We start from the raw sequence: 24,460 nt of genomic DNA on the forward strand, positions 1-24,460 counted from the left end.
ATGGTAAAATGAGAAACTTGTTTCCTGTCAAGCAATTTTTAATTTCTTAATTGTTCACTTAACAGGGATTTTAAAGTGTTACCTTATTAAGGGGATAATGATGGAAGAAATGTTAATTCTGTAATAACTAGAAAAAGGATCTGCTATGGAAACTTCTTAAACACCAAAATCAGTAAATGAACTCTGCTAGTAATGTTTTGTAATGTTGACTGTAATTTTGTCTTTATAAGTAACCCACTACCTGCACTCACCCCCCCCCCAAAAAGGATTATTGTTTCATGCTACCTACTGTGTAAACTGAAATGAAAAGACTTTGATCTGGAAATAGTCCTATTTGAAATAGAGGAGAAAGGGTGGACTTTTCCCTTAAAAGATTCTCTGGATATTAATATCTTCTGAGATATGCTCAGAAACGGGAGAAGAGTTTTAAGAGGTATAGTATATTGGTATTAGGTAGTATATGTAAATGAATGAAAGTACACTGTGGTATGAAACAAATTGGATTTTGCAGAAATCTGCTATTTCTTTATAAATATGAGAAAGTCTGTGAGAGCAACGGGGCCTGGCCAAGCCCAGCAGAGTCAGCTGTGGAAAGCACAGGAGCCTTCGCCACCTGGAACTGGCCTGGGTACTGTGTGCCTATGAGTCAGGTTGCTCTGTTGTGCTCCATCACCCCCTAAACATGCATCCTGATTTATCTTCACACTTGCACATTGAAGAATGTAATGCCTTGATAAACTTGCTTAAGGAATGTCACGAACACCACAGCATTCTGAAAAATTTTTTTAAAGATTTTATTTATTTATTTGAGAGAGAGCGCGCGCACGCGCGAGAGCGCACAAACAGAGGGAGGGGCAGGCAGGAGGAAAGGGAGAAGAAGGCTCCCTGCTGAGCAAAGGGCTCAATCCTAGGACCCTGGGATCATGACCTGAGCTAAAGGCAAAAGTTTAACTGACTGAGCCACCCACGTGCCCCGGCATTCTGAAAATTTTTGATCATTAGAGTAACCTCAGTCGGGAGATGAGAAAATGCTTGAAGGATGGGTACATGGAAAAGAAGACCAAGAGCAGGGAGCATTACAATGCAATGTGGAAAAGACTTCTTAATCCCACGGAGGAATCTGAAAAATAAATTACAGACACATCTCATTAAAAAAAGGGAAAGTCTGGGATTGGAATGACCAGCAGTCCTGCCTGAGAAAAACATTAGTACCTAAGGAAGTGAATTTCTTGCTGCCTCAGGAAAGCTCTAAGCTGGAGTTGTTAATCAGAGGCTTTAAAGAGAAAGAAACTTTAAGGGGCTTTACATTTTAGCTTATTTTTTTTTTAAGATTTTATTTATTTGAGACAGACAGAGATAGAAACAGCACAAGTTGGGAGGAAAGGGAGAAGCAGGCTCTCTGCTCAGCAGAGTGCCTGAAACAGGGCTCTGTCCCAGGATCCTGGGATCATGACCTGAGCCAAAGACAGGTGCTTAACCAAATGAGCCATCCAGGTGCCCCAAGAGGTTTCCCGTTTTCATTGGAAATTTACTTCTTTTTGTTGCCTGGATCTTTCTTTCTTTTTTTTTTTTTTAAGGTTTTATTTATTCATTTGACAGAGAGATGACAAGTAGGCAGAGAGGGGGAAGCATGCTCCCTGCTGAGCAGAGTCCTATGTGGGGCTCGATCCCAGGACCCTGAGATCATGACCTGAGCCAAAGGCAGAGGCTTAACCCACTGAGCCACCCAGGCGCCAACTTGGATCTTTCTTATTTTGTGTTTTTGTTTTTTAAAATTTCAGTTGTTATTTATTGTATACCTCGAAAAACTTTAAAAAATTTTTTCAAAAAAATAGTTTATTTACTTACTTGACACAGAGATCACAAGTAGGCAGAGAGGCAGGCAGAGAGAGAAAGGGGGGGAAGCAGGCTCCCTGCTGAGCAGAGAGTCCGATGTGGGGCTCCATCCCAGGACCCTGGGATCATGACCTGAGCCGAAGGCAGATGCTTTAACCACTGAGTCTCCCAGGTGCCCTAAAAAGTTTTAATTACTGGATCTTTTTAACCAGGTTTTGGATTTTATGTGTCATTTGATAAAAGAGAGTTTCCTGACTCAGGTTTTCAATACAGTTCTGACCTATTGCTAAGGATGACGTTTAAACATTTCCACTTGTGAGGTGTAAGGACCCAGGCAAAGCTAGGGCACAGATTTTTTTTTTTAAGATTTTTTAATTTATTTACCTGACAGAGAGATCACAAGTAGGCAGAGAGGCAGGCAGAGAGGGAGGAGGAAGCAGGCCCCCCCCCACGCCGAGCAGAGAGCCCCATGCGGGGCTGGATCCCAGGACCCCGAGACCATGAAACGAGCCGAAGACAGAGGCCCCAACCCACCGAGCCACCCAGGCGCCCCAAGGGCACAGATTTTTTAATTTAAATGTCTCGATCAAAGCTATAGGAAATAACTTTCAAACAAAACATTGATGAATCAAATTTATTGAACACTTGAAATAAACATGCTAAGAAAAATATTCTGGTGGCAGTGGAGTAAAAAAAGTATCTCACTGTTTTCTCCAGGTCTAAAATAAAGGACATTTTCTTTAATTGAATCTTCAGTCTAACTAGAAGGTGAAAATACCATTTTTCTCCAGCCTCATTGAGATATAATTGACCAAATTGTATATATTTAAGGTGTACAACATGATGAGCTGATACATGCATACATAGCAAAAGACATTTTAAGGACAGGGAAAAGAAATTTAGCACAAAATGTATATAATTGAGAATACACCTTAAAAATTTCAGTTGTGGGGGCCCCTGGGTGGCTCGGTGGGTTGAGCCTCTGCCTTCGGCCTAGGTCATGATCTCGGGGTCCTGGGATCGAGCCCCCCGTCGGTCTCTCTGCTCAGAGGGGAGCCTGCGTCTCTCTCTCTCTCTCTCTCTCTCTGCCTGCCTCTCTGCCTACTTGTGACCTCTCTGTCAAATGGATAAATAGAATCTTTAAAAAAAATTTTTTTTCAGTTGGTGTCATACCTACGCATATGGTATGGGAGGATTGTGATTTCTAAAAAAATTATGAACGGTATTTTCGGAAACGCTTTTGAGATGGTTTTGGGGACTCGGAGGGCAAGGGGCATGTGTGCTCCCCGAATGCCTCCAGAGAGAGTTTGTGCAACACAGCGTGACCCAGAAAGAAAAGGGTTTGTTTTCTCCAGTGCACGCAGCTCAGACCCCAACACTCAACTACAATACCCATCTTCCTCCGGGCCTCGCACATTTTGCTTCTCTCGTCCCGCCGCGACCCGGCAGCGCATGCGCGCAGCCCTTTACGTCCCCTTGCAGACTGCAGAGCCTGGGCGGGGCTCCTCGGCGCTCCCGGGACGGTACCGCCCTCCGACCGCTCCCCCGGGCTTTTCTTCGGACCGTTAACCTCGAATGAGGAACGAGCTGGGAGGGAAAGGAGGGGCTGCGGCGGGGCTGGCACAGCCCGCCGGGCCCGGGGCCGGGGGCGGCGAGGTCACGTAACGGCTGCTCTGGCGTCGGCCCGGGGAGGGGGCGCCCTCCCCGGCAGCCGGAGCCCTCCTGCGCGCGCCGCGGCTGCGAAACAGTTACCGGCTCGTAAACAACAGCTGCGCGCGCACCCGCATCAGCTGGCGCCGGGATCCCGCACCTGCGACCTCCTCCTCTCCTCATCCCCGCCGCCCCTTCCTGCTCAGCCCCGGCCAGCCTGCGAGGCCATCTCCTCTCTTGCTAGGACCCGAAGGAAGAACGGCGAGGGGCTGACCTGCGCCGCGGCCCTGGTGGGGGAGCAAGCGTCCTCCGGCAAAGGAGTGGCCCGTCCTGTCACACGCAGGAGAAACCTGGCGAGCCGACCGTGGGCTCGATGGACTAGCAACGACCTGCCACGACCCTGAACTGCAGTCCGAGGGGTCTTTATCCGCTCGCTAGCCGCCGCCTCCCAGATCCTAGAGACCGTTCCGCCAGAAGAGCGGGTGGGCCACCCCCGCAGACCTCTTGGAGACGGGAATCCGCTCTGCCCCTGCACCCTCTGCTCGCCCTTTTCATTCTCCTCTCTCCGGTAGTGTGGGGTATTTTCCCGTTATGCATGCGCATCCCTCCCACCAGACCCAAGCGGATTATTGGCCTCCAAAACATCGGGTGGCTCTACACACACTTCCCAGCCAGACCTGTGGGGTATTCACCTGATACACAACAGGTGGCCGGGTGTACACCGTTTCGCAATCTGATCTGTGCTATATTCGCCTGATAAGGGTGGGCCTGCGCGCTCTTTGCTCATCTAGAACCGTTGGACATTTACCGGATAAAAGACTTGACTAACTCGGCGGAAACCTGGGGGTCGAGGGAAGAAAGCCTTCACCTTCTCTGAGACCATGGCACTGAGCCCGCAGTCCTGGACCGGGAGAGACATCTAGATAACTCTTCTTTCCGAAGGAACGAAGTTCCAGGAGACTGGCATCGTTTCGTCTTTTTTTTTTTTCCTTAAATATCTACTGCTAGTGCACTTTCTAGGGTAGTCTGTCTGAATTCTGAGTTAGAAGGATTCTTATTTGGGACTTTTTTGTGGTGTAAATCAAGGTTATTGAGGGTTTTTTTTTTTTAAGTTGTCTTTTCTATCTTTGCAATCAAAAAAGTAGCTAGTGTAGGAGGAAGGATTTTGCAGGGTTTTCCTTTTTTCTTTGTTCTTATAAAGGAAAAGAGAATAATGCATCCTCCAGAAACCACCACCAAGATGGCTTCAGTTCGGTTCATGGTGACACCAACGAAGATCGATGACATTCCAGGTTTGTCAGATACCAGCCCGGACCTCAGCTCCCGATCCAGTTCCCGAGTAAGATTTAGCTCACGGGAAAGTGTGCCTGAAACAAGCCGTAGTGAGCCTATGAGTGAGATGTCTGGAGCCACCACTTCACTAGCAACTGTTGCACTGGATCCAGCTAGTGACCGGACTTCTAACCCCCAGGATGTTACTGAGGGTAAGTGGAGACACAGATGACAGGATATGTTGATTACTGGCTTATGTATCTGGTTGATTTCCTGCTAGGAAATCATTTTTCCATTATACAGTAATCATCAGGAATGAGGAACCTTTATTTGTGGTGCCTAGGAACCTTTTGGAATAATGGTTAGCACAATAACTGTCTGCAGTAATACTTTGGCATGTGGGAAGGAAAGTAGATTTATATTTTGACTTCTCCATTTTTGCCTCCTTGGAATTGAGATGGGTGGTTTGGGTTAAGGATGAATATCAAAGATTTTAATAGTTTTCTGCACAAAGAATCCTAAATTGTGAAAATTTAGTGGAGAGCTAGCTCTGGGGCTCTATCACAGTCTGCTTTTAAGGCTAGTTACTAGCAATAGTTATTGATTGTAGCTTAGTTATTGGCTTTCCTACAAAGACTTCAGTTATTGTATCACAAAGTTCTTTTTAAAAATGCATTTTTTACAGACAGTGGTTCAAGAAGCTAAGCTCAGGGTAAGGCTGGTGGATATATTGTGCTGTCCTGTCAAATGGAGAAATTCAAAAGAGGCTTTTAGGGCCTGATTCCCAATATAATTTTTTAAAGAGGCTTTTAAGGCCTGATTTCTACATAATTCTTTCACTTTGCACTTTAAATGGTGTGTATTGAGTCTGTGGTCAGGAAGTAGTAGTACACAAGCCACTTATGACTTACTTCACCACTGCAGAAATTTAGCTGCCTAAACTAATTTGTGTTAGCTGGTTTGGAAGTTTTTACTGGATTTAGTGGGAAGAGGTGATGCAAGAGAGAAATGAGATAAGAAAAGGTCATAACATTTTTAAGACTGTGGGGTAGAGAACTTTGAGAATTGCTGTACTGCTTTATATGTTCAGTTTTGTGTTAAATTCTGACATAGATATGTCAAGTAATGAGAGTTTCTCTTAAGAATCTTAAAGACTCTTAAAATGGTATTCTACCCAAATTTGAAAACCATAGCTTCAGCTACTGACTTGACATTTTCCGGTGTCAGGAAATATTGTTCCTCTTAACTTAAAGGGTGCAGGAAACCAGAATGATTTTAGTTCCTTATTTCGGTTTGTGTTTTTGAGTGTTTGGAAACAAGGTAGATTTGCTAAAGTTTGTAGTCCTCGAATTCACTTATCCATGACTAATTTATTTTATGGAGATATGGACTTAGCTATTTACAACTTCTTGGCAGTGTACTGTGGTATTAAAATTACATTATGGAATAAAAATGACTTATCATTTTCTCTTCCTCCAAATTCTAAATTGTAGTTTTAGTTTATATCCATCATACTGTATTTAGGTTGTAATATATATACCAGGTAAAGATATAGCAGTGTTAAAAATTTTTTTTATTGCCGTAATTGTCATTAGACAGTTTATAGCTAAATGTTAGACTTGTGACTTATATGCTATAGAATTGTACTTTTATTCTGTTTAAAAAGTGGACTTCAGTAATGTGTTATTCTTGTGGAACAGGATCCTGATCCAGGCTGCTGTCCTTATCTTATTCAAGCATTCTTTGCAGTATAGAGTGGTGTCATTTTACATGATAGGGGTAAAACTGGGACATGTGTAGGTGAAATCTATGTTGTCTAGGTGGATGTAGAAGTTAAAACTTGGCTTTCTTTCTAACGTGTTCCATAATGTTTACTCTGGTACCAAATGAAAGAGAAATCCATAGTCCAGCCATTAGATTGCAATTTTGACTATATTCACAGGAAACTAGTTTTCTATTTTACTAATGACCTATTTTTTGCTCTATCTTCTAAAAAAAAAATTCTTATGACAACTATAATCTTATGATATATTTTTGTCACTATCAGAAGGACTGGTCAAAAATACTATTATTTCATCTTTGGGTTTTATAATATGTGGATACCCTTGTTAGACTTAGATATAGATCTTTACAGGATGCTGTCAAGAAAATCAAGGACATAGTGATCTACATTTGTCTTTGGGATGGCATTGGTATAGGAAAACAACACTGCATTTTCTGTAATTGAGTCCGTCCTTAGGCCCACAGTGTATTTCAAAATTGTGTTTGCAATTTTAATATTTAAATTCTGTGATTTGGGGGCCTTTTATACATTCTTCTGTGGTTGTGACATTGGTATGATTATGTCTCCTTTCTCCACAATTCCCATGCCTCCCACATTTCTTCCACATTTAAGCTTCCCACCTTAAATTTCTTTTCTTGTCATATGCTTTTTACTCACATTACGCTTGCTGCACAGTGGGGGGCGGGGGTGGGTGGTGTGAAACAGGAAGTTTTAAATACTTATTTCTGTTTTAATTTTTTTCTACTATTGGCCTTTTGAGTAATTATCTTTCTCTTGTCAAAGTATTTTTTGAAAGATTTTATTTATCAAAAAAAAAAGATTTTATTTATTTATTAGAAAGAGAGCACACAAGTAGGCGAAGCAGCAGGCAGAGGGAGAGAATTAGACTCCCTGTTGAGCAAGGAGCCTGATGTTGCAGGGGCTGGATCCCATGGGGACCTGAGCTGAAGGCAGAGGCTTAACTGAGCCACCTAGGTGCCCCTGTTATTGAAGTATTTATAATTGTCCTTTCATTTTGTCAAGATTCCTTTAGAATTGATGGGACTGTGCAGTTGGTAAATAAAAACAAGAATCTTAGTCTGTACTTATACATGAACAATGCCTTAAAGATACCAGGAACTGTTGAGAGTGGTTACCTTTGGGGAGTTATGAAAATAGAGTGGAGAGTGGGAACTTCTCTTTACCTAAACAATTCAGAAGGGCATGTAGAATTTTTTATATTGAGGGTATATCACTTTTATAATACAAATTTTAAGAGGCATAGCATGTTAGGGAACCTTAGATGATGAAGAATTGAATTTTGGGGGGAAAAAAAGGATTGAATTCTGATAAAACTCCATTTTTAAAATGGAGGAAATTTTTAAATTGAGGAAACTAAGACTCACAGAGATGGTTATTTGTAGATCACAGAGTGGCAAAGCCAAGACTAAAGCACAGGCCTCCTGAGTTATAGCCAGTGCTTTCCATTATATTGTTTTGTCTCTGCCATAATGAACATTTTTTACATTTGCCTCATAACCATCTGATTATCTTAAATGATTGTTGAAATAATAATTCCAAAAAAAGAGCTGGGAATGTATTTTTATTAAAATATAATGTATCGTTAGCCACAGGGGTACAAGTCTTTGAATCATCAGGCTTACACACTTCACAGCACTCACCATAACACATACCCTCCCCACTGTCCATAACCCAGCCGCCCTCTCCATACCCCCCTTCCCCCAGCAACCCTCAGTTTGTTTTGTGAAATTAAGAGTCTCTTATGGTTTGTCTCCCTCCCAATCCCATCTTGCTTTATTTTTTCCTTCCCTACCCCCCGAAACCCCCATTCTGCCTCTCAGATTCCTCATATCAGGGAGATCATATGATAATTGTCTTTCTTTCTTTGACTCATTTTGCTCATCATAATGCCCTCTAGTTCCATCCATGTCATTGCAAATGGCAAGATTTCTCTTTTTTGATGACTGCATAGTATTCTATTGTATATAGATATCACATCTTCTTTATCCATTCATCTGTTGATGGACATCTAGGTTCTTTCCATAGTTTGGCTATTGTGGACGTTGCTGCTGTAAACATTTGGGTGCATGTGCCCCTTCGGATCCCTACATTTGTATCTTTAGGGTAAATACCCAGTAGTGCGATTGCTGGGTGGTAGGGTAGATCTATTTTCAACTTTTTGAGGAACCTCCATGCTGCTTTCCAGAGTGACTGCACCAGTTTGCATTCCCACCAACAGTGTAGGAGGATAAGGATCATATTTTTGTATGTCTTACACAATATCTAATATATTTCATCCTTTTACAATTTAACACATGCTCCGTGAGGTTCTGATATATGTGAGGCACCATATTCCCAATAGGAATTATAGGAAATATGTAGAGTAGGTAGTCTCTGCCTTTGGAGAGCTTGTAGTCTGGTGGTGAAAATGACAAGAACATTTTACCCATTCGTTCGCCAAACATTTACTGAACACTTATTGAGGGCCAGGCCCTGTTCTGGGTGTTAAGGATGCAGGGCCAAGAAAAATAATCCAAGAAATGTTCTGCAGAAAGTTATGATCTAATAGTGAAAACAAATGTTGATATAAATTATAATGCTGTATGATAAATGCAACAATAAAGATACAGCAAAATATAAAAAAAATACAGCACATTGTAGAATAATATAATAGAAAGATACAGCAAAGGAAAATGATGAACTGAGGTAAAAATGGAGATATGTAGAGACTGGAGGACTTGGTGGAGTAAGGTGGTAGTTAAGGAAGGAGAAGGTTTAAAGATTATGGCCCAACAGTTGGATGTTGGAATTAAGGGATTCAGAGGGGGGCAATTCCAGTGTTAACATGGTCTAGTGTGGAGTCTTGGGAGTGGGTTTTTGAAGTGGAGTAAATGTAGAAGCCATTTAGGTCACAGAGTTCTAAATATATCAGCTTCGAGGGTTGGCTGTTACCAAGTTTTTACTGGGGAGTGTTAGGTGGTAGAGATGCAAAAACTACTTAGATAAGTCCCTCCTTCAGAGTCACCTTCTGTCTGAAACTTTTTCTGATTCAACCCCACACCCAGATAATAGATCAGTTCTTTATATCCCTATATCCCTTATACAGACTATTACTATAGCACCTATTTCACTTAGTTTTGTTGTTTTTGTTTATATGTTATCTTTCTCAATTAGGCAGTAAGGTTCTCGTGGACAGGGACACAAAGTTGTCTTTGTATCAACAGCACCCAATGTAGTATGTGATGCCACATATAATTTGCACACAATAATGATTTGCACATGTAATAATTGCACTCAGTATATTGAGTTGAAGATCTTCTAGACTAAAAAAGATAGAAATATAAACAAAAGTTAAGAACATGCGGGGCACCTGGGTGGCTCAGTGGGCTAAGCCTCTGCCTTCGGCTCAGGTCATGATCTCGGGGTCCTGGGATCGAGCCCTGCATCGGGCACTCTGCTCAGCAGGGAGCCTGTTTCCTTCTTTCTCCCTGTCTGCCTCTCTGCCTACTTGTGATTTCTCTCTGTCAAATAAATAAGTAAAATAAATAAAAGCTTTAAAAAAATTAAAAACGTGCTATAATAAAGGCAAATAAAAAATAATAAAGGCAAATGAAATAGAGCAATGATGCTTCATTTGGCTGACTATTGGCATGATCTACAGATCTTTTTAAAAAATACCTCTGCCCCTTATCCATGGATTCTGATCCATAATAATTGCATCAGTATTTTTCAAAGCTTGTCAGCTGATTCTAAGAGAAAGAACTGAAAACCAAAGCTCAAAAGGAAAGAGTGATTAATGCTGTACGTATGGGAAGAACTTTCCCACCTAACTGGGATTTCACTGAGTGGATAGGCACAGCAGGTTTTCCCTTAAATGTTAGTAGATCTAATAGAATAGAATATTTATCTGCCTCTGGAGCCATTACATTACATGTATGTTTAGCCTGTTTGGCTGATCTGCCAATTCTATGTGTTATTGGTAGGTCTCATAAATGTCTCTCATCTAAGGTTAAGTCAGAATAACAATTGACTAAGCAACTTTGAAAGCTATGTATTTTTTTTTTCATAAGAACATGTTTCAGAGTCCCAAGTACTTTTCTGTACTTCTCCGAAAAACTTACAATTTTTTGCCCCAAACCAAAATAAATTAATTAGAGTTTTGTCAGTCAAAGGTGACTATGATCCTTCTTTTAAATATGTCTTTCATATTATAGTTGGCCCTTGAACAACATAGGGGTGCCAACTCCCATGCAATAGAACATTTGAATGTAATTTTTTACTCCCCCAAACCTTAACTGCTAATAGCCTACTGTTAACTGGAAGCCTTACCAATAATATAAAGTCAATTAACATTTTTGTGTGTATTATATACTGTATTCTTAAAGTAAAGTAAGCTAGAGGAAAGAAAATGTTAAAATCATGAGTGGTGCCTAGGTGGCTCCATCAGTTAAGCGTTTGCCTTTGGCTCAATCCCAGGACCCTGGGATCATGACCTGAGCCAAAAGGCAGAAGTTTAGCTGACAGAGCCACCCAGGCACCCCTAAAGCTTATTTTTTTTATATCCAGAAATAATACTTATTTTCACAACTGGGTTATATCTAAGATGCATGTAAAAAATTTACTTAGTTGATTTTTTTTATAGTTCAGCAGTATGCTTATTTCCAAATAAAATTCTAAGAATTATTGGGTGTAAAAAAATTCTTCCCTTGAGAGTTTAATTCTTTCCGTTCCTGAAAAATCATGTTTTTATATTTTTTCATTTTAAAGATTTTATTTGTCAGAGAGAGAAGAGAGAGAGTGCACACATACAAAAGCAGGGGGAGGGCAGGCAGAGGGAGAAGCAGTCTCCCCACTGAGCTAGGAGCCCAATGTGGGACTCAGTCCTAGGACCCTGGGGTCATGACTTAAGCCGAATGCAGACCAACTGAGCCACCCAGGCGGTCCAGGTTATTTTTTCATTAGAAAAAAATAGTCATTTTCTTGGGAGTGATAATGGGATTTCTCATCCAGGAGAAAATTGAAACTGATAAGGTTAAGCAACCTACTCAAGGTCATACAAGTGATAAACTGAAGAATAGTGATTTAAACCCAGGTGCGTGTGATTTTAATATCAGAATTCCTGTTATTACAGTTCCTCTACTATACTAACATTGAAGCATTTAGTAAGAAGCAAAGGTAGAGTAGAAGAAGCATAAAAGAAATGAAATTTTTATGTTCAGTGTACATTTTTGCAGCTTTTTGCCTGGCATTGGAGGCATGAAAGGAGAAACAGTTTACTGTTTTTGTTTTTCAAAAAAAGGTATGAGATGGCCTGTTTCCTGAATAATTTTAAGGTTCTATGTTCCTGAAAGGAAATCTTGTCTAAAAAATACATATTTCAGTGTCTTTCTTTTAAGTTTTTATTTTTAAGTAATCTCTACACTCAACGTGGGGCTAGAACCCACAACCCTGAAATTAAGAGCTGCATGCTCCACCAAATGAGCCAGCCAGGTTGGTGCCCTTCTTTCAGTGTCTTTTAAATAAATACTGCAAATACCTAGGGCAGTTTAGTAATGCTGAATTATATAGCTATTGATTTAATACAGTTCTCTGTCCTAAAGTTAATGAATATTAATATTTTGACCCAAGTTTCAGTAGATTTATTTGTTTCTGGTTTTGGGGGCGTGTTTTGCTTTGTTTATTTAGTAATCTCTACATCTCTAACCCCACTGTGAGGCTGGAACTCACAAACCTGAAATCAAGAATTGCATGTTATACTGACCAAGCCAACCAGGCAGGCACCCAGCAGTAGATCTATTTCAAAATGGAGTTTTTTTGCAAGAGAGGAAAGAAGCAATAACTTATTTAAACAACAACAACAAAACACTTGTTCTCTTGAGATTAACAAGAAAATTTTGTTTTGTGTTTTCATTTTCCTTTCTTTACATTTTTAGAAATATGTCTTAAGTTTTGACTGTGTGTTGCAGTTCCATTTTCTCTGCACTGTTTGTAGTGTTGATTAGAAGCCTACCAAGCAAGTATTTCTTAATAAAGAATGAAGTGTCATACATCAGAAATGAAATTCTGAGTGAGGTACTGAATAGTCCGTGCTCATAGTGCCACTGCTGTTTTTGGTTGGTGATTCTTGGGTCCTACAATAGCTAGGCTTGTAATGACATTAGACTAATGAAAGAGATGAGCAGCCTTATATAGGGAGTTGTAATATTGTAGAAAAAGAAAGAATGGAAGCTGAGGACTCTGAGTACACAGAGGCTTTTGATAATGCCTTCTTTAATATTTGGGTCAGCAGCCAAAATGGGTGACATAGCTAATCAAATTAGGTAGCCATCAACTATCCTACTACATTCTTTCCTTTAGGGAAGACTCACAGCTTTAGTCCTTGAAGAAGTAACTAGGCAAGGTAGTAGTATGCTCTGCTCTAAAGGTTCTGTCTATGCTTACACTATATTGTATGTACAGTCCTGGTTTAAGATTGCCTTTTCCTTTATAGTGAAGTAGATAATGTGATTGTGAGCTCCTTGAGGGCAGGAACAGTGCCTTGTTCTCCATTGTATTCCTATTTCCTGGCACATAGTAGGCATTCATATATGTATTAAATAACGCATGATTTCTTCAGCTTCAGTAAAGCATGAGATTTTCCTGATGTTTTGATTTGGAGAAGTCTTTGTCTTCCTTGCAATATAATGTTTACTCCATCAGACAATAAGGTCTTTTATGTATTTATTATCTTTCAGTTGTTAGCCCCAAAATATGTTATATATTCATCACTGATGCCATTTTATAAAAATCTGTTTTCATAGACAATTTTTTGTAATTCTGAGATTTAGGAGTTTTCAGTTCTTACTATGCATGATAGTTGGTCTTCACCAATGTAACTGATTAACTCATTAAATTTTTTCCAAATAATCGTCCACATAATAAGGCATAATTTAGAATTTGTGATCATTTTGATATTTTATTTTATTTATTTATTTTTTAAAAAAGATTTTATTTATTTGAGAGAGAGAGAATGAGAGAGAGAGAGAGAGCATAAAAGGAGAGAGGTCAGCGGGAGAAGCAGACTCCCTGCCAAGGAGGGAGCCTGATGCGGGACCTGATCCCGGGACTCCAGGATCATGACCTGAGCCGAAGGCAGTGGCTTAACCAACTAAGCCACCCAGGCGCCCCCATTTTGATATTTTAAACCACTATTTACTGTCCTGTGTCTGAAGGAGAAAAAGGATTTGCCAATATGCTAAATAAAACAAATATATATACATTTTCTGCTTAAGAATGAGAGTCAGTATACTTTTACAGCTATAGCTCTAAATTTAAGTAATGCATTGCTTATTCTCTGCTAGTAAAATGTTTACAACATTCTGTAACACCACCATTTGGAGTGTAGTATGTAAATGGCGCTGGTCTATGAGCTGTTTACTTAACCTGTCTGTGCGGAGATAAGTTCAGAAATTGAAAGTTTTTAAAAACTTGCAAAGCAGTTTAATTGCGCGATTTTATGTCAAATCTGATAATAAAAATTAGAACTTGTGTTTTGGATATTCTCCGTTTTTCTAGTATTTCACATGAATTGTGAATATAAAGAAAAATAATCCTTTACCAGAGATAATTTGCAAAGCACTGTTCTTTTGAATGTTTGCCTAACCTTCTGAAAGATGCCAAAGGAGGTATTATTTCCCTACCAGTGGCCCTTTGAAGCCTAAGTAACTGAATGGGGGTCTGGGAGTGGGTTAGTCCTTTGGGCAAGTCTGATATCTTCCTTAAGAATCCTTGTTCTAACACATGACCTCTTTCCTCTCTTAATATTTGAAGATGAGAAATTAAAAATTTTTGAAAGTTATGTACTTTTTTAGAAGTTATATAATTCAGACACTTTAAAGAAATACTATAATTCAGTTCTTTTTCCTCCCAAACAAGATCTCTTAAGATGAATTATTACAGATTTATTGTTAGAATTATAGAATAAAAAGTATGAAGGGTTTACAGCTGAGAATAAAATATAACTTTTGTTACTCAAAGTTTATCATAAATTTATCTTGATCAAGAAGACTAAAGCATAATGTAGTTTTCTACTTATATTTAGTTGCTGGCTGGCGGTTACAGTGATTCAATGAGAATGTCTATCCTAAATATTTTGAAGTAATAACCTGCTACATTAGAAGCAACTGCTTGGGGGAAAAAAAAACCCGAAGAAAACAACTGCTTGGAAGTAGATTACACTTTCTTTACTATTTCTTGTAAAAGTACCACTTGTAACAAACCAAATACTCTTAAGCACAAAACTATTAATTGGCTATAATTTTATTTTATTTTTTAAAGATTTTATTTATTTGACAGAGATCACAAGTAGGTGGAGAGGCAGGCAGAGAGAGAGAGAGAGAAGAGGAAGCAGGCTCCCCGCTGAGCAGAGAGCCCAACGTGGGGCTCGATCCTAGGACCCTGAGATCATGACCAGAACCGAAGGCAGAGGCGTTAGCCCACTGAGCCACCCAGGCGCCCCTACTTGGCTATAATTTTAAAGGTTCTCTCAAGTGCGGCTGGATCTTAATAGTAGATAAAGTACTCTGAGTAGTATCTTCAAACTCTAAGAGTTTAGAAGAGATTCCTAAGATTTGAATCTGTTTCCAAATCAGAATCCATTGTTCTTTGCACACTGCTCCTACCAGTGTGTGTGTGTGAGAGAGAGAGAAACAGAATTGTTGTTGTTTTTTTTTTAAGATTTTATGTATTTATTTGACAGAGAGGTCACAAGTAGGCAGAGAGGCAGGCAGAGAGAGGTGGAAGCAGGCTCCCTGCTGAGCAGAGAGCCTGATGATTCGGGCTTGATCCCAGGACCCTGAGATCATTACCTGAGCCGAAGGTAGAGCCTTAACCCACTGAGCCACCCAGGCACCCCGAGAGACTGAATTCTATGAAAAGGGATAGACAGATAAGATGAGTTAAGTCTACGTTGTGTGTATGTCATGGAAGCTAGTCTGGTCTATTTTATACTTTTCCAGCTTTTTAATAGCATGCTGATACCATTGATCAAGCTCTGGTTGCATTTTTTATTAAAAATAAAAGAATACTATTTAATGTGTTACTAAATACTTAACATTATATCTACAAGATGCTCTCAGGAATGAGTAGAATGACATTTGGTAAAAACTAATGTGTTCAAAATGTATTTGGCTTTTTAATTCCAGGGATTTGCTTACTGCTCACTTATAGAAGTTTTCTTGCATCGTGGATCCATTTTTAGCATGGATTACTAAATTCTTAAGAATTACTTCAGCTGGGTGCCTGGGTGGCTCAGTTGGTTAAGCATCTGCTTTCGGTTCAGGTCATGATCCTGGGGTCTGCAATCGAACCTCATATTGGGCTCCCTGCTCAGCGGGGAGTCTGCTTCTCCCTCCACCCTTTCCCCTGCTCTTGGTCCATCTCTCTCATTCTCTCTCTCTCTCTCTCTCTCTCAAATAAATAAATAAATAAAATCCTTTAAAAAAAAAAAAAGAATCACTTCAGAACATATGTGGTTCAGGATTATTTGTGTATGCCTTTGTACAATACAGTTCTCAGGTTCTGAGAACAAAAAGGACATACATATATGATTAGCTCTAAAACTGAGTGATGTAGTATAACAATATAGTACAACCTGAAAGAGAATTCTTACGTTGAAAATAATTTCCCACTGACTTTTCCTTGTTTAGGTCTTTTCACTACATCTAATTTGTCTTTGTTTTTTAAATAAATGGGTTGAATAAAACAAAATGCTAGTTGTCATGACTTGTTAGCTGTGATTAAAAAGAGGCAATTGGGTAGTGTAGCTTGGTAAACTGTACTTTTAGAGTATTACCCATAGTAGATCCATTCTTCTAAAGAATGGGCAGGCACGCTTTTTTAAAAAAACAGGCATAATGTAGTCAGAAAGTTTTACTGAAACTGATTAGTAATATAAATACAATATGTATAATATTTGACCTAATGTACAAAGCACTATGGGAGCACTCCCCTCAGCTTTACCAGTGCCATTATAAATGCCCTTTTTGCCCTAGCCTCCCCTATGTCTTACTACTTAAAAATGCCATAGTTTGTTGTTTTTTTTTTTAATATTTTATTTCCTTACTTGACAGAGAGAGACAGCCAGAGAGAGAACACAAGCAGGGGGAATAGGAAAGGGAGAAGCAAGCTCCCCACTGAGCAGGGAGCTGGATGTGGGACTCTGTCCCAGGACCCCAGGATCATGACCTGAGCCTAAGGCAGACATTTAATTACTGAGCTACCCACGCGGCCCACCCTATTTTTTTTTTATGTAAAACTGTGAATATTTCAAATCTGTATGATGACTCTGATTTCAAACAGCCTTCAACACTATAAAATCAAAGTACAGGACTAGCATTTATGTAACTTCCTAAATTTTATGTGAAATGGAATTTGACCCATAAATGATTTGCTTTATACTTCGATCTAGAAATCTTTATAAAGAGTTTGTTGTAAGTAAACTTCTGTAAGTGAACTTCTGTTTACTGTATTTTTTCCAACATTTTATTATGAAAATTTTCAATTATATAGAAAATTGAAAGATTTCTATAGTGAACATCTGTACATCCACGAGTCAGAGTCTATTACTAACATTTTTACTGTACTTTTCCTAACATGTATCTGTTCATCTATCTTATTATTTGCATTTCAAGGTAAATTGCAGATATCAGTTCACCTCCCCCAGATACTTCAAAATGCATATTATTAATTAGAATTCAGTATTTGTTTGTAGCTTTTTTTTTTTTTTTTGAGATTTTATTTATTTATTTGACAGCAAGAGAACACAGGCAGGATTGGGGGCAGAGGGAGAGGGAGAAGCAGGCTCGCCACTGAGCAGGGAGCCTGACTTGGGGCTTGATCCTGAGACCTCAATCCCAGGACCTTGAGATTGTGATCTGAGCCAAAGGCAGATGCTTAACCAACCGACTGAACCACTCAGGTACCCCTGCAGCTTTTTTTTTTTTTCTTTTTTAAGCAAAGTTTTCATACAATGAATTACACTAATTTTAAGTGAACATCAATTAAATTTTGATGGATGCATATGCCTATGGAATAAACTCTAACAAGATACAGAATATTACTTTCACACTGGGAATTTCTGTCACGCTCCCGTACACCCAGAGGCAACCATTGTCCTAGTGTTTTTGCACCATAGATTAGTTTTGCCTGTTCTAAAACCTCATATAATGGATTCATATATTGTGCCCTCTTTTAAGGCATTTATTTATTTATTTGGCAGAGATCACAAGTAGGCAGAGAAGCAGGCAGAGAGGTGGGGGAGCAGGCTCCCTGCTGAGCAGAGAGCCTGAGACTTGGGGCTCTATCCCAGGACCCTGAGATCATGACCTGAGCTCAAGACAGAGGCTTAACCCACTGAGCCACCCAGGCACCCCCCCCCCCTTTTTAAAGATTTTATTTATTTATTTGACAGAGAGCACAAGTAGGCAGAACAACAGGCAGAGGGAGAGGGAGAAGCAGGCTCTCCGCTGAACAGTAAGCCCGATGGGGGCTCCATCCCAGGACCCTGAGCTGCAAGCAGCTGCTTAACTAACTGAGCCACCCAGGCACCCCTCTTTATGGCTTCTTTTACTTACTATAATGTTTTTGAGATTCATCCATATTGTTACATGTATCACTGAGCCATTTTTATAGCTGAATAGTAATCTTTTGCATGAATATATCATACTTTTTTTATCCATTCTTCTATGGATATACATCTTGTTTGTTTCCCGTTTGGTGTTATTGTTAATTAACTGCAATGAATATTCTTGGACAAGTCCTTTGGTGGGAATATGTTTTCATTTTGGGGAAATAAATACCCAGGAATGCAATTGCTGGGTTATAGGGGACAATGCTAGATCTTTTACCAAAATGGTTGAACCAATTTACACCCAGTAACAATGTATAAAAGCACCCTTTATTTCACATTCTCATCAGATTTGGTGTTTTTAGTCTTACTAATTTTAGCTGTCATAGTGGGTATGCAGTGGTACCTCATTTTGGTAGTTTTTTTTTTTTCAATTTTATTTATTCTTCAAGTAATTTACACCAAATGTAGGGCTCCAGCTTAAAACCCCAAGATCAAGAATCCCATGCTCTACCAACTGAGCCAGCCGGGTACCCCCATTGTAATAGTTTACTGTACTTTAAATAGCTATTTCTAATTTTTAAAAAAGATTTATTAGAGAGAGTGTGCACACTCAAGGGAAGGGGGAAGCAAGGGGAGAGGGAGAGAAACCCAAGCAGACTCCACATTGAGCACGTTGTTTGGAGGGGTAAGGGAGAACTCGATCTCAGGATCCCAAGATCAGACCTGAGCCGATACCAAGAGTTGGATGCTTGCCAGCTGTGCCACCCAGGCGTCCCTAAATACCTATTTCTTACATCCTACCATCTCTATCTAATCACTCCGCACACAGCGCTCCCCTCAGCTTTACCAGTTCTCCTCCAAACTTTTTCTGTATTATTTTAACTCTGCCCTCAATTTTTTATGCTCCTGCACTTTTATCTACAGTCCACTCTACAAGAGAACTATTTTAAAATTGCTGAGCACTGTGGTATCAAAGCATTAAGTTGGTAAATAAATACTCCTGTCACAGATTAACAGGAATGTGTTACGTTCCTACTTCTTTAGTTTGAGGATTTTTTTAAAGGGGAGAAGCAACAGGGTAACATTTGACATATGCTCATATGCACAAGCTGTATGCAGATTTATAGTAAAAGTCATTGTTTGTGTTCAACTGTAGATGATTAGCCATAGTTCAGGTCTCTTTATTAAGTAAATATGAAAGGCAAGATCCTATTAGAAATATCCAGTGGCAGTGAAATATTAAAGGATTTGGAACCCAAAGTATGATATTGAAATCTTTGACAATTTAGTAGATAAGTTACTTTGAAAAAATTAGTAGAGTAGCTACCTGAGTTGTTATGTATGGAAAAATCACTAAAGGCACACCACACCTGACTTGGTTTCTCTCAAAGATAAAATAGTTACAAAGATTTCTTAGGTTATGAACTTTTCTCTTTCCCAAATCCTAGTAATTTGCAACTTTGGCTGCTTGTTAAAACCATCTGAGAGGTAGGGGAGCTTTTAAAAGTATTACTGCCTAGGCTTTACTCCAGAGCAGTTAAATCAGAGTATCAGGGATAGAACCCAGACATTAGTAGTTTTCAAATCTCCTCAGTTGATTACAGTGTGCAGCCAAGATTGAAAATCAGTGCTATACAGGAAACCATGAAACAAAAGTTGGGGGGTGTATATGAGTTTTCTTTGCTTGAAACTTCTGTGCCATGTACCAACAAGGGTACTACAGGTTTTTAGGTTGGGCTTCGCTGTTTATAAACTCTGTGACTTTGAGCAAGTTTCTTAGAAGCTTAATGTTTCTGTGCTGATTAAATGAAATCATAATGGAAAGTTTCTAGTGCAGTTCAGAATACAAAGTAGGTCTTCAACAACTATTGGCTTTCTTTTCTTTTAGAAATAGTGTAGGAATAAATGAGGTTTGTAAACTATCATTCCTTCTCTGTTAAATTTAGTGCAGTCTTACAAGTCAGGTGTTACCAGCAACAAAGCCCTTATATTACATCATCAACATGGAAGTTAACACAGGGCTCAATTTACTGAACTCCTTTATCTAAGTTCAGAGATAGGGCCTCAAACTCTATAGTTAAAGTTACCAACCGAGCACTTGACACAGTTATCTGATAAAACACACCAAGAAGTAAATATGTTAAATGTGTTGAAGGAACTGTACACCTCTTAATTAGAGGAATTTCCTTGAATTTCTTTTTTTTTAAACATTATGTTTGTGCTCCCTGTACAATGAAAAAGTCTGAACTATTCTCTTTAAAAATGTTTTGCTCTTTTAAAACAAAGTTGGACTTTTAGGAATATTAATGTCCCTTCTTGGATATCATGGTATACACTACAGTGTCTAGAACTATGCCTTGTATAAAATATGTAGACATTCACTGAATACTTGTGGAATTAGTGTTCTCATCTGAACAGTAAGAAATTACTATTTTTCATATGCTTTAAAATAAAGCAACAACAGAAGCTTATATATAATTTGTTTCATTTTCTAAATTGATGTAGTGCCAGTTTTTCTTTAAAAGGAAAGTTTGTACGATGAACTGTTCCTTAATCTTTCTCGGGTGAAATACGAGGGCAGAGGCTGAGATCATGATGAGCACATAGGGTTGGAAACAACTTGAGTTAAGGAAATGAGTGGGTGAGTACACAGTGGGCGGCAGTTCATGAATTCTGCCCACTCTCAGCTTTTGGCAGCTCTGGGAACGCTGCCTAAACAGTTCTTGGGATTCTTGAGCTTAACAACCATAAGTAAGGGGTGGAGTGCTTAATCCTTTGAGTGAATGATAAACACCGTGGAAGGCGTGTCTTCCAGCGTTCCCCTCCCTTGGGGCTGTAGGTCACGTGATGAGAAAGTACTTCCCTATTCCGAGCCTTGGTCTCCTGTAGGCAGTGATTACAGTTGGGAAGGGGCACAGTAAGAGGTAGGCAGGGAAAGTAGACTGGAAGGAAGTTCACAGCGAGAGTGAAGGATTCCTAACTATAACAATGCCGCACTTTACGGTGACAAAGGTAGAGGACCCAGAGGAGGGGGCAGCAGCTTCGGTCTCCAAAGAGAGAGAGCCCAGCCTAGCAGAAATAAAAGCCCTGATTCAGCATTCGGATGACCTAGGTGAGTACTCGGTTTAGGAGCTTTGGGAACCAATGGGGTCTTTGTGAAAGAAATGGTAACTAAAATATTATAAGGAGAGAAAGTACTGTGGTAAAGTCTTTCTCAATCAACTGTTTTCACTCTCTTGTATATCTGATAACTTCTTTCTTTTCACATTCTGGTTGGTTTTCCCCACAATGAGTTCTGTGTTCATTACCTACAGGTGAAATTGAATCAGTGGCAATGTAAGAAAAGACTTTTCAAGCAAAAAGAAAGCCACAGTAGAAGTTAATTTATGCAGAATTTAAGTTGCACCTTTTGCTCGGACAGTTTAAATTTTATCTGGAAAAGTACCTAAAGGGAAAGAGTATGGTTCAGTAGTTTTGTACAGTGGACTCTGCACTTGTGACTTTTAAGGTTATTCAGTATTTTGCCTCAGTTTACCAGTTAAACATTAATTCAGTAGCGAATGATCTAAGAGCTCTTTAATGAAAGAAGTACAATATGATCATTATGCTGACTATCCTAGCATTAGGTTTAGTAAGTTTGATGAATGTGATTATCCCTATTATTTTCTCTAAGCGGTAACAGTTAGACTTGCTGGGGGAATTGTGGTTTTGAATTTTTAAACATGCAGTTATAGCGCTAATATTGCATTAAATACAGGTGTCATTTGAAGCCTTTTATTTTTTAAAACTATACATTTCATAAATTGTCAAAAAATTTCTCTGGTCTGTGAGTAAAGGCTAAGAGAATAATCTCTCAAAATTCCTTTTAATTCCATGAATCTAACTTTTCTTTATAGCAAGTAACACATAATTCCTTTCTGTAAACTGCTATTTACTGTCTCTTGTCTCTTATCTTTATGAATTTTAAGAATTTCTAACTTAACAGACAAGGACTATAAAAAAAATGCCTTTTATTCTTTCCTTCTAGTGAGAGAATTTACCAGGGGGAGATAAGATTTTTTTTTTTAAGGATTTTATGTATATATTTGACAGACAGAGATCACAAGTAGGCAGAGAGGCAGACAGGGCGGGTCAGTGGGGGAAGCAAGCTCCCCGCTGAGCGGAGAGACTCATGCGGGGCTCAATCCCAGGACCCTGAGATCATGACCTGAGCCAAAGGCAGAGGATTAACCCACTGAGCAACCCAGGTGCCCCTGGGAGTTAGGATTTTATGGAAAATCTTTGCCAGGTTATTTTCATTTTGCTGTATAGTCAAGGGTGATAAATTGAAGTGTTTAGCCTACTTTGAGCTTGAACCTGATTCTCCACAACTTTAGCACAAAGAAGTTAAGGTTTTCTTTTCCTGATTGTGTGTGTTTGAAGTTAAAATTTCTTAGTTGCTTATGTTTGCTGCCTTTAGATTTTAATCCCTTTAGGCTTTTGGCTTTGCTGTTGTCTTAATTTCACAAAATGCAAACAAGCGAAGTCTATCTGTACCTCATTTCACTTCTCATTGGTTTTTATTTCCTTTATTCACCATCTCTACTCTATTTTATTATTTCATCTTTACTGGTCCCATCATGTTTGGTGAAATCTGCTTTACTTAAATTACAACAGTGTTGAAGTCATTTAATCCATTAGCAACTACCTAGAAAAGCTGTAAAACATTTTTGATAGTAGCCAACTTTTTTTTTTTTAAGATTTTATTTATTTATTTGTCAGAGAGAGTGAGCACAGGCAGACAGAGAGGCAGGCAGAGGCAGAGGGAGAAGCAGGCTCCCTGCTGAGCAAGGAGCCCGATGTGGGACTCGATCCCAGCACCCTGGGATCATGACCTGAGCCAAAGGCAGCCGCCTAACCAACTGAGCCACCCAGGTGTCCCAGATAGTAGCCAACTTTGTAATAAGTGACATGCTAGGCTTAATTTATGTTCTTCCAAAGTTATTGCTTTGGGCAAAGAAGAAGTGACAGATATAATCTAACTTGAATTTAATAAGGCTTTTTATTTTGGCATTTTCCATGACAGCCTGAAAGGGTCCAGTTGAATGAACTGTTGTTTGGTAAGTGAACAACTGATGAAAATATATTATCTAAATTGCATTTTCTTTATTGTAGGGCTAAATTAGGGAAACATATGGGGAAAACTTAATTAAACTTAGTTAAAAGGTTTTTTGTTTGTTTTTTAGGATTATGACGTTTTTGACGATAGATGGTGTTTTGAGAGCAGTTGTTTAAAATGTAATAAGTTTTAGCCCCCTGTTCTTCTGAGTTAAAAATCTAAATTGATCGTGGTTTTGTGACAAGCACTTCTAACACTAGCCAGTTTTGTAACCAGTCACTCTTTTCCTTGTTTTTCTGTATCTGTGAAGAGAAAAAAATACATACTGTCATATAAATGCAACATATTTAGAAAGCAAATCCTTCTTTAAAATATTTTTTTAAAGATTTTATTTATTTATTTGACAGAAAGATACAGCAAGAGAAGGAACACAAGTAGGGGGAGTGGGAGAGGGAGAAGCAGACTCCCCTCTGAGCAGGGAGCCCAATGCAGGACTTGATCCCAGAACCCTGGGATCATGACCTGAGCTGAAGGCAGACTCTTAACCAACTGAGCCACCCAGGTGCCCCTAAAATATGTTTTTTCAAAGGTGAGATTTATTTGAACTAGACAGGCAATTTGAGATAAAATAGAAATATAAATACAGACATAATCTAAACTCATTTTAAGAAGTACATTGATCCCTGCCATGCTAGCTCCTAGAATACCAATCTTTTAAAACCCTGCTTAATTAGTTTTGAAGGGAAAAACGGAAACTCAGACTTCCTAACATCTTTCTTTTTTAACTTCATTTGAGAGGGAGAGAGAGTGTGCACACAAGCAGGGGTAGAGTGCAGAGGGAGAGTGCAGAGGGAGAAGCAGACTCGAGCAGGAAGCCCGATGCCGTGCTCCATCCTAAGACCCTGGGATCATAACCTGAGCAAAATGCATAAGCGACTGAGCCATCCAGGCACCCCTCCTAACATCTTTCTTGCCTGTTTTCCTCCTTCCCTGTTCAGTTTAGGTGCCCCGTCCTATGTTTTCCCAGCAGCCTGTCCATATAAATCCTATGAAACACATCTGTATTGCAATTATCTGTTATACTTGTCTCTGTTCCCCCAGGTGACTAACTATAGGTCCTTGAGGATAGAGACCTTGTCATATCATTTGTGTATCTCCAAAACCAGTGAATTGCACATAAGAGGCTATTGAGTGAATAGACTTTTTCTCTGCC

General features: G+C 39.4%; 1 protein-coding gene across 2 annotated transcripts in view; it reads left to right on the forward strand.

The window, feature by feature from the left end:
- Nucleotides 1-3,778: 3,778 nt before the first annotated feature.
- SLC12A6 (solute carrier family 12 member 6) overlaps nt 3,779-24,460 on the forward strand; it is an 84,969-nt gene continuing 64,287 nt past the window's right edge. Inside the window, exon 1 of one of the 2 annotated variants that reach the window (XM_080809006.1) lies at nt 3,779-4,970. In XM_080809006.1, the coding sequence (XP_080665132.1) occupies nt 4,700-4,970 (271 nt within the window). In that variant the 5' untranslated portion in view covers nt 3,779-4,699. Of the gene's footprint in view, nt 4,971-21,122; nt 21,262-24,460 lie in introns of those variants that run through there. The other variant, XM_080809007.1, reaches the window with a different exon arrangement.

This window comes from Martes martes (genome assembly GCF_963455335.1).
Source record: "Martes martes genome assembly, chromosome: 7".
Lineage (NCBI taxonomy): Eukaryota > Metazoa > Chordata > Mammalia > Carnivora > Mustelidae > Martes > Martes martes.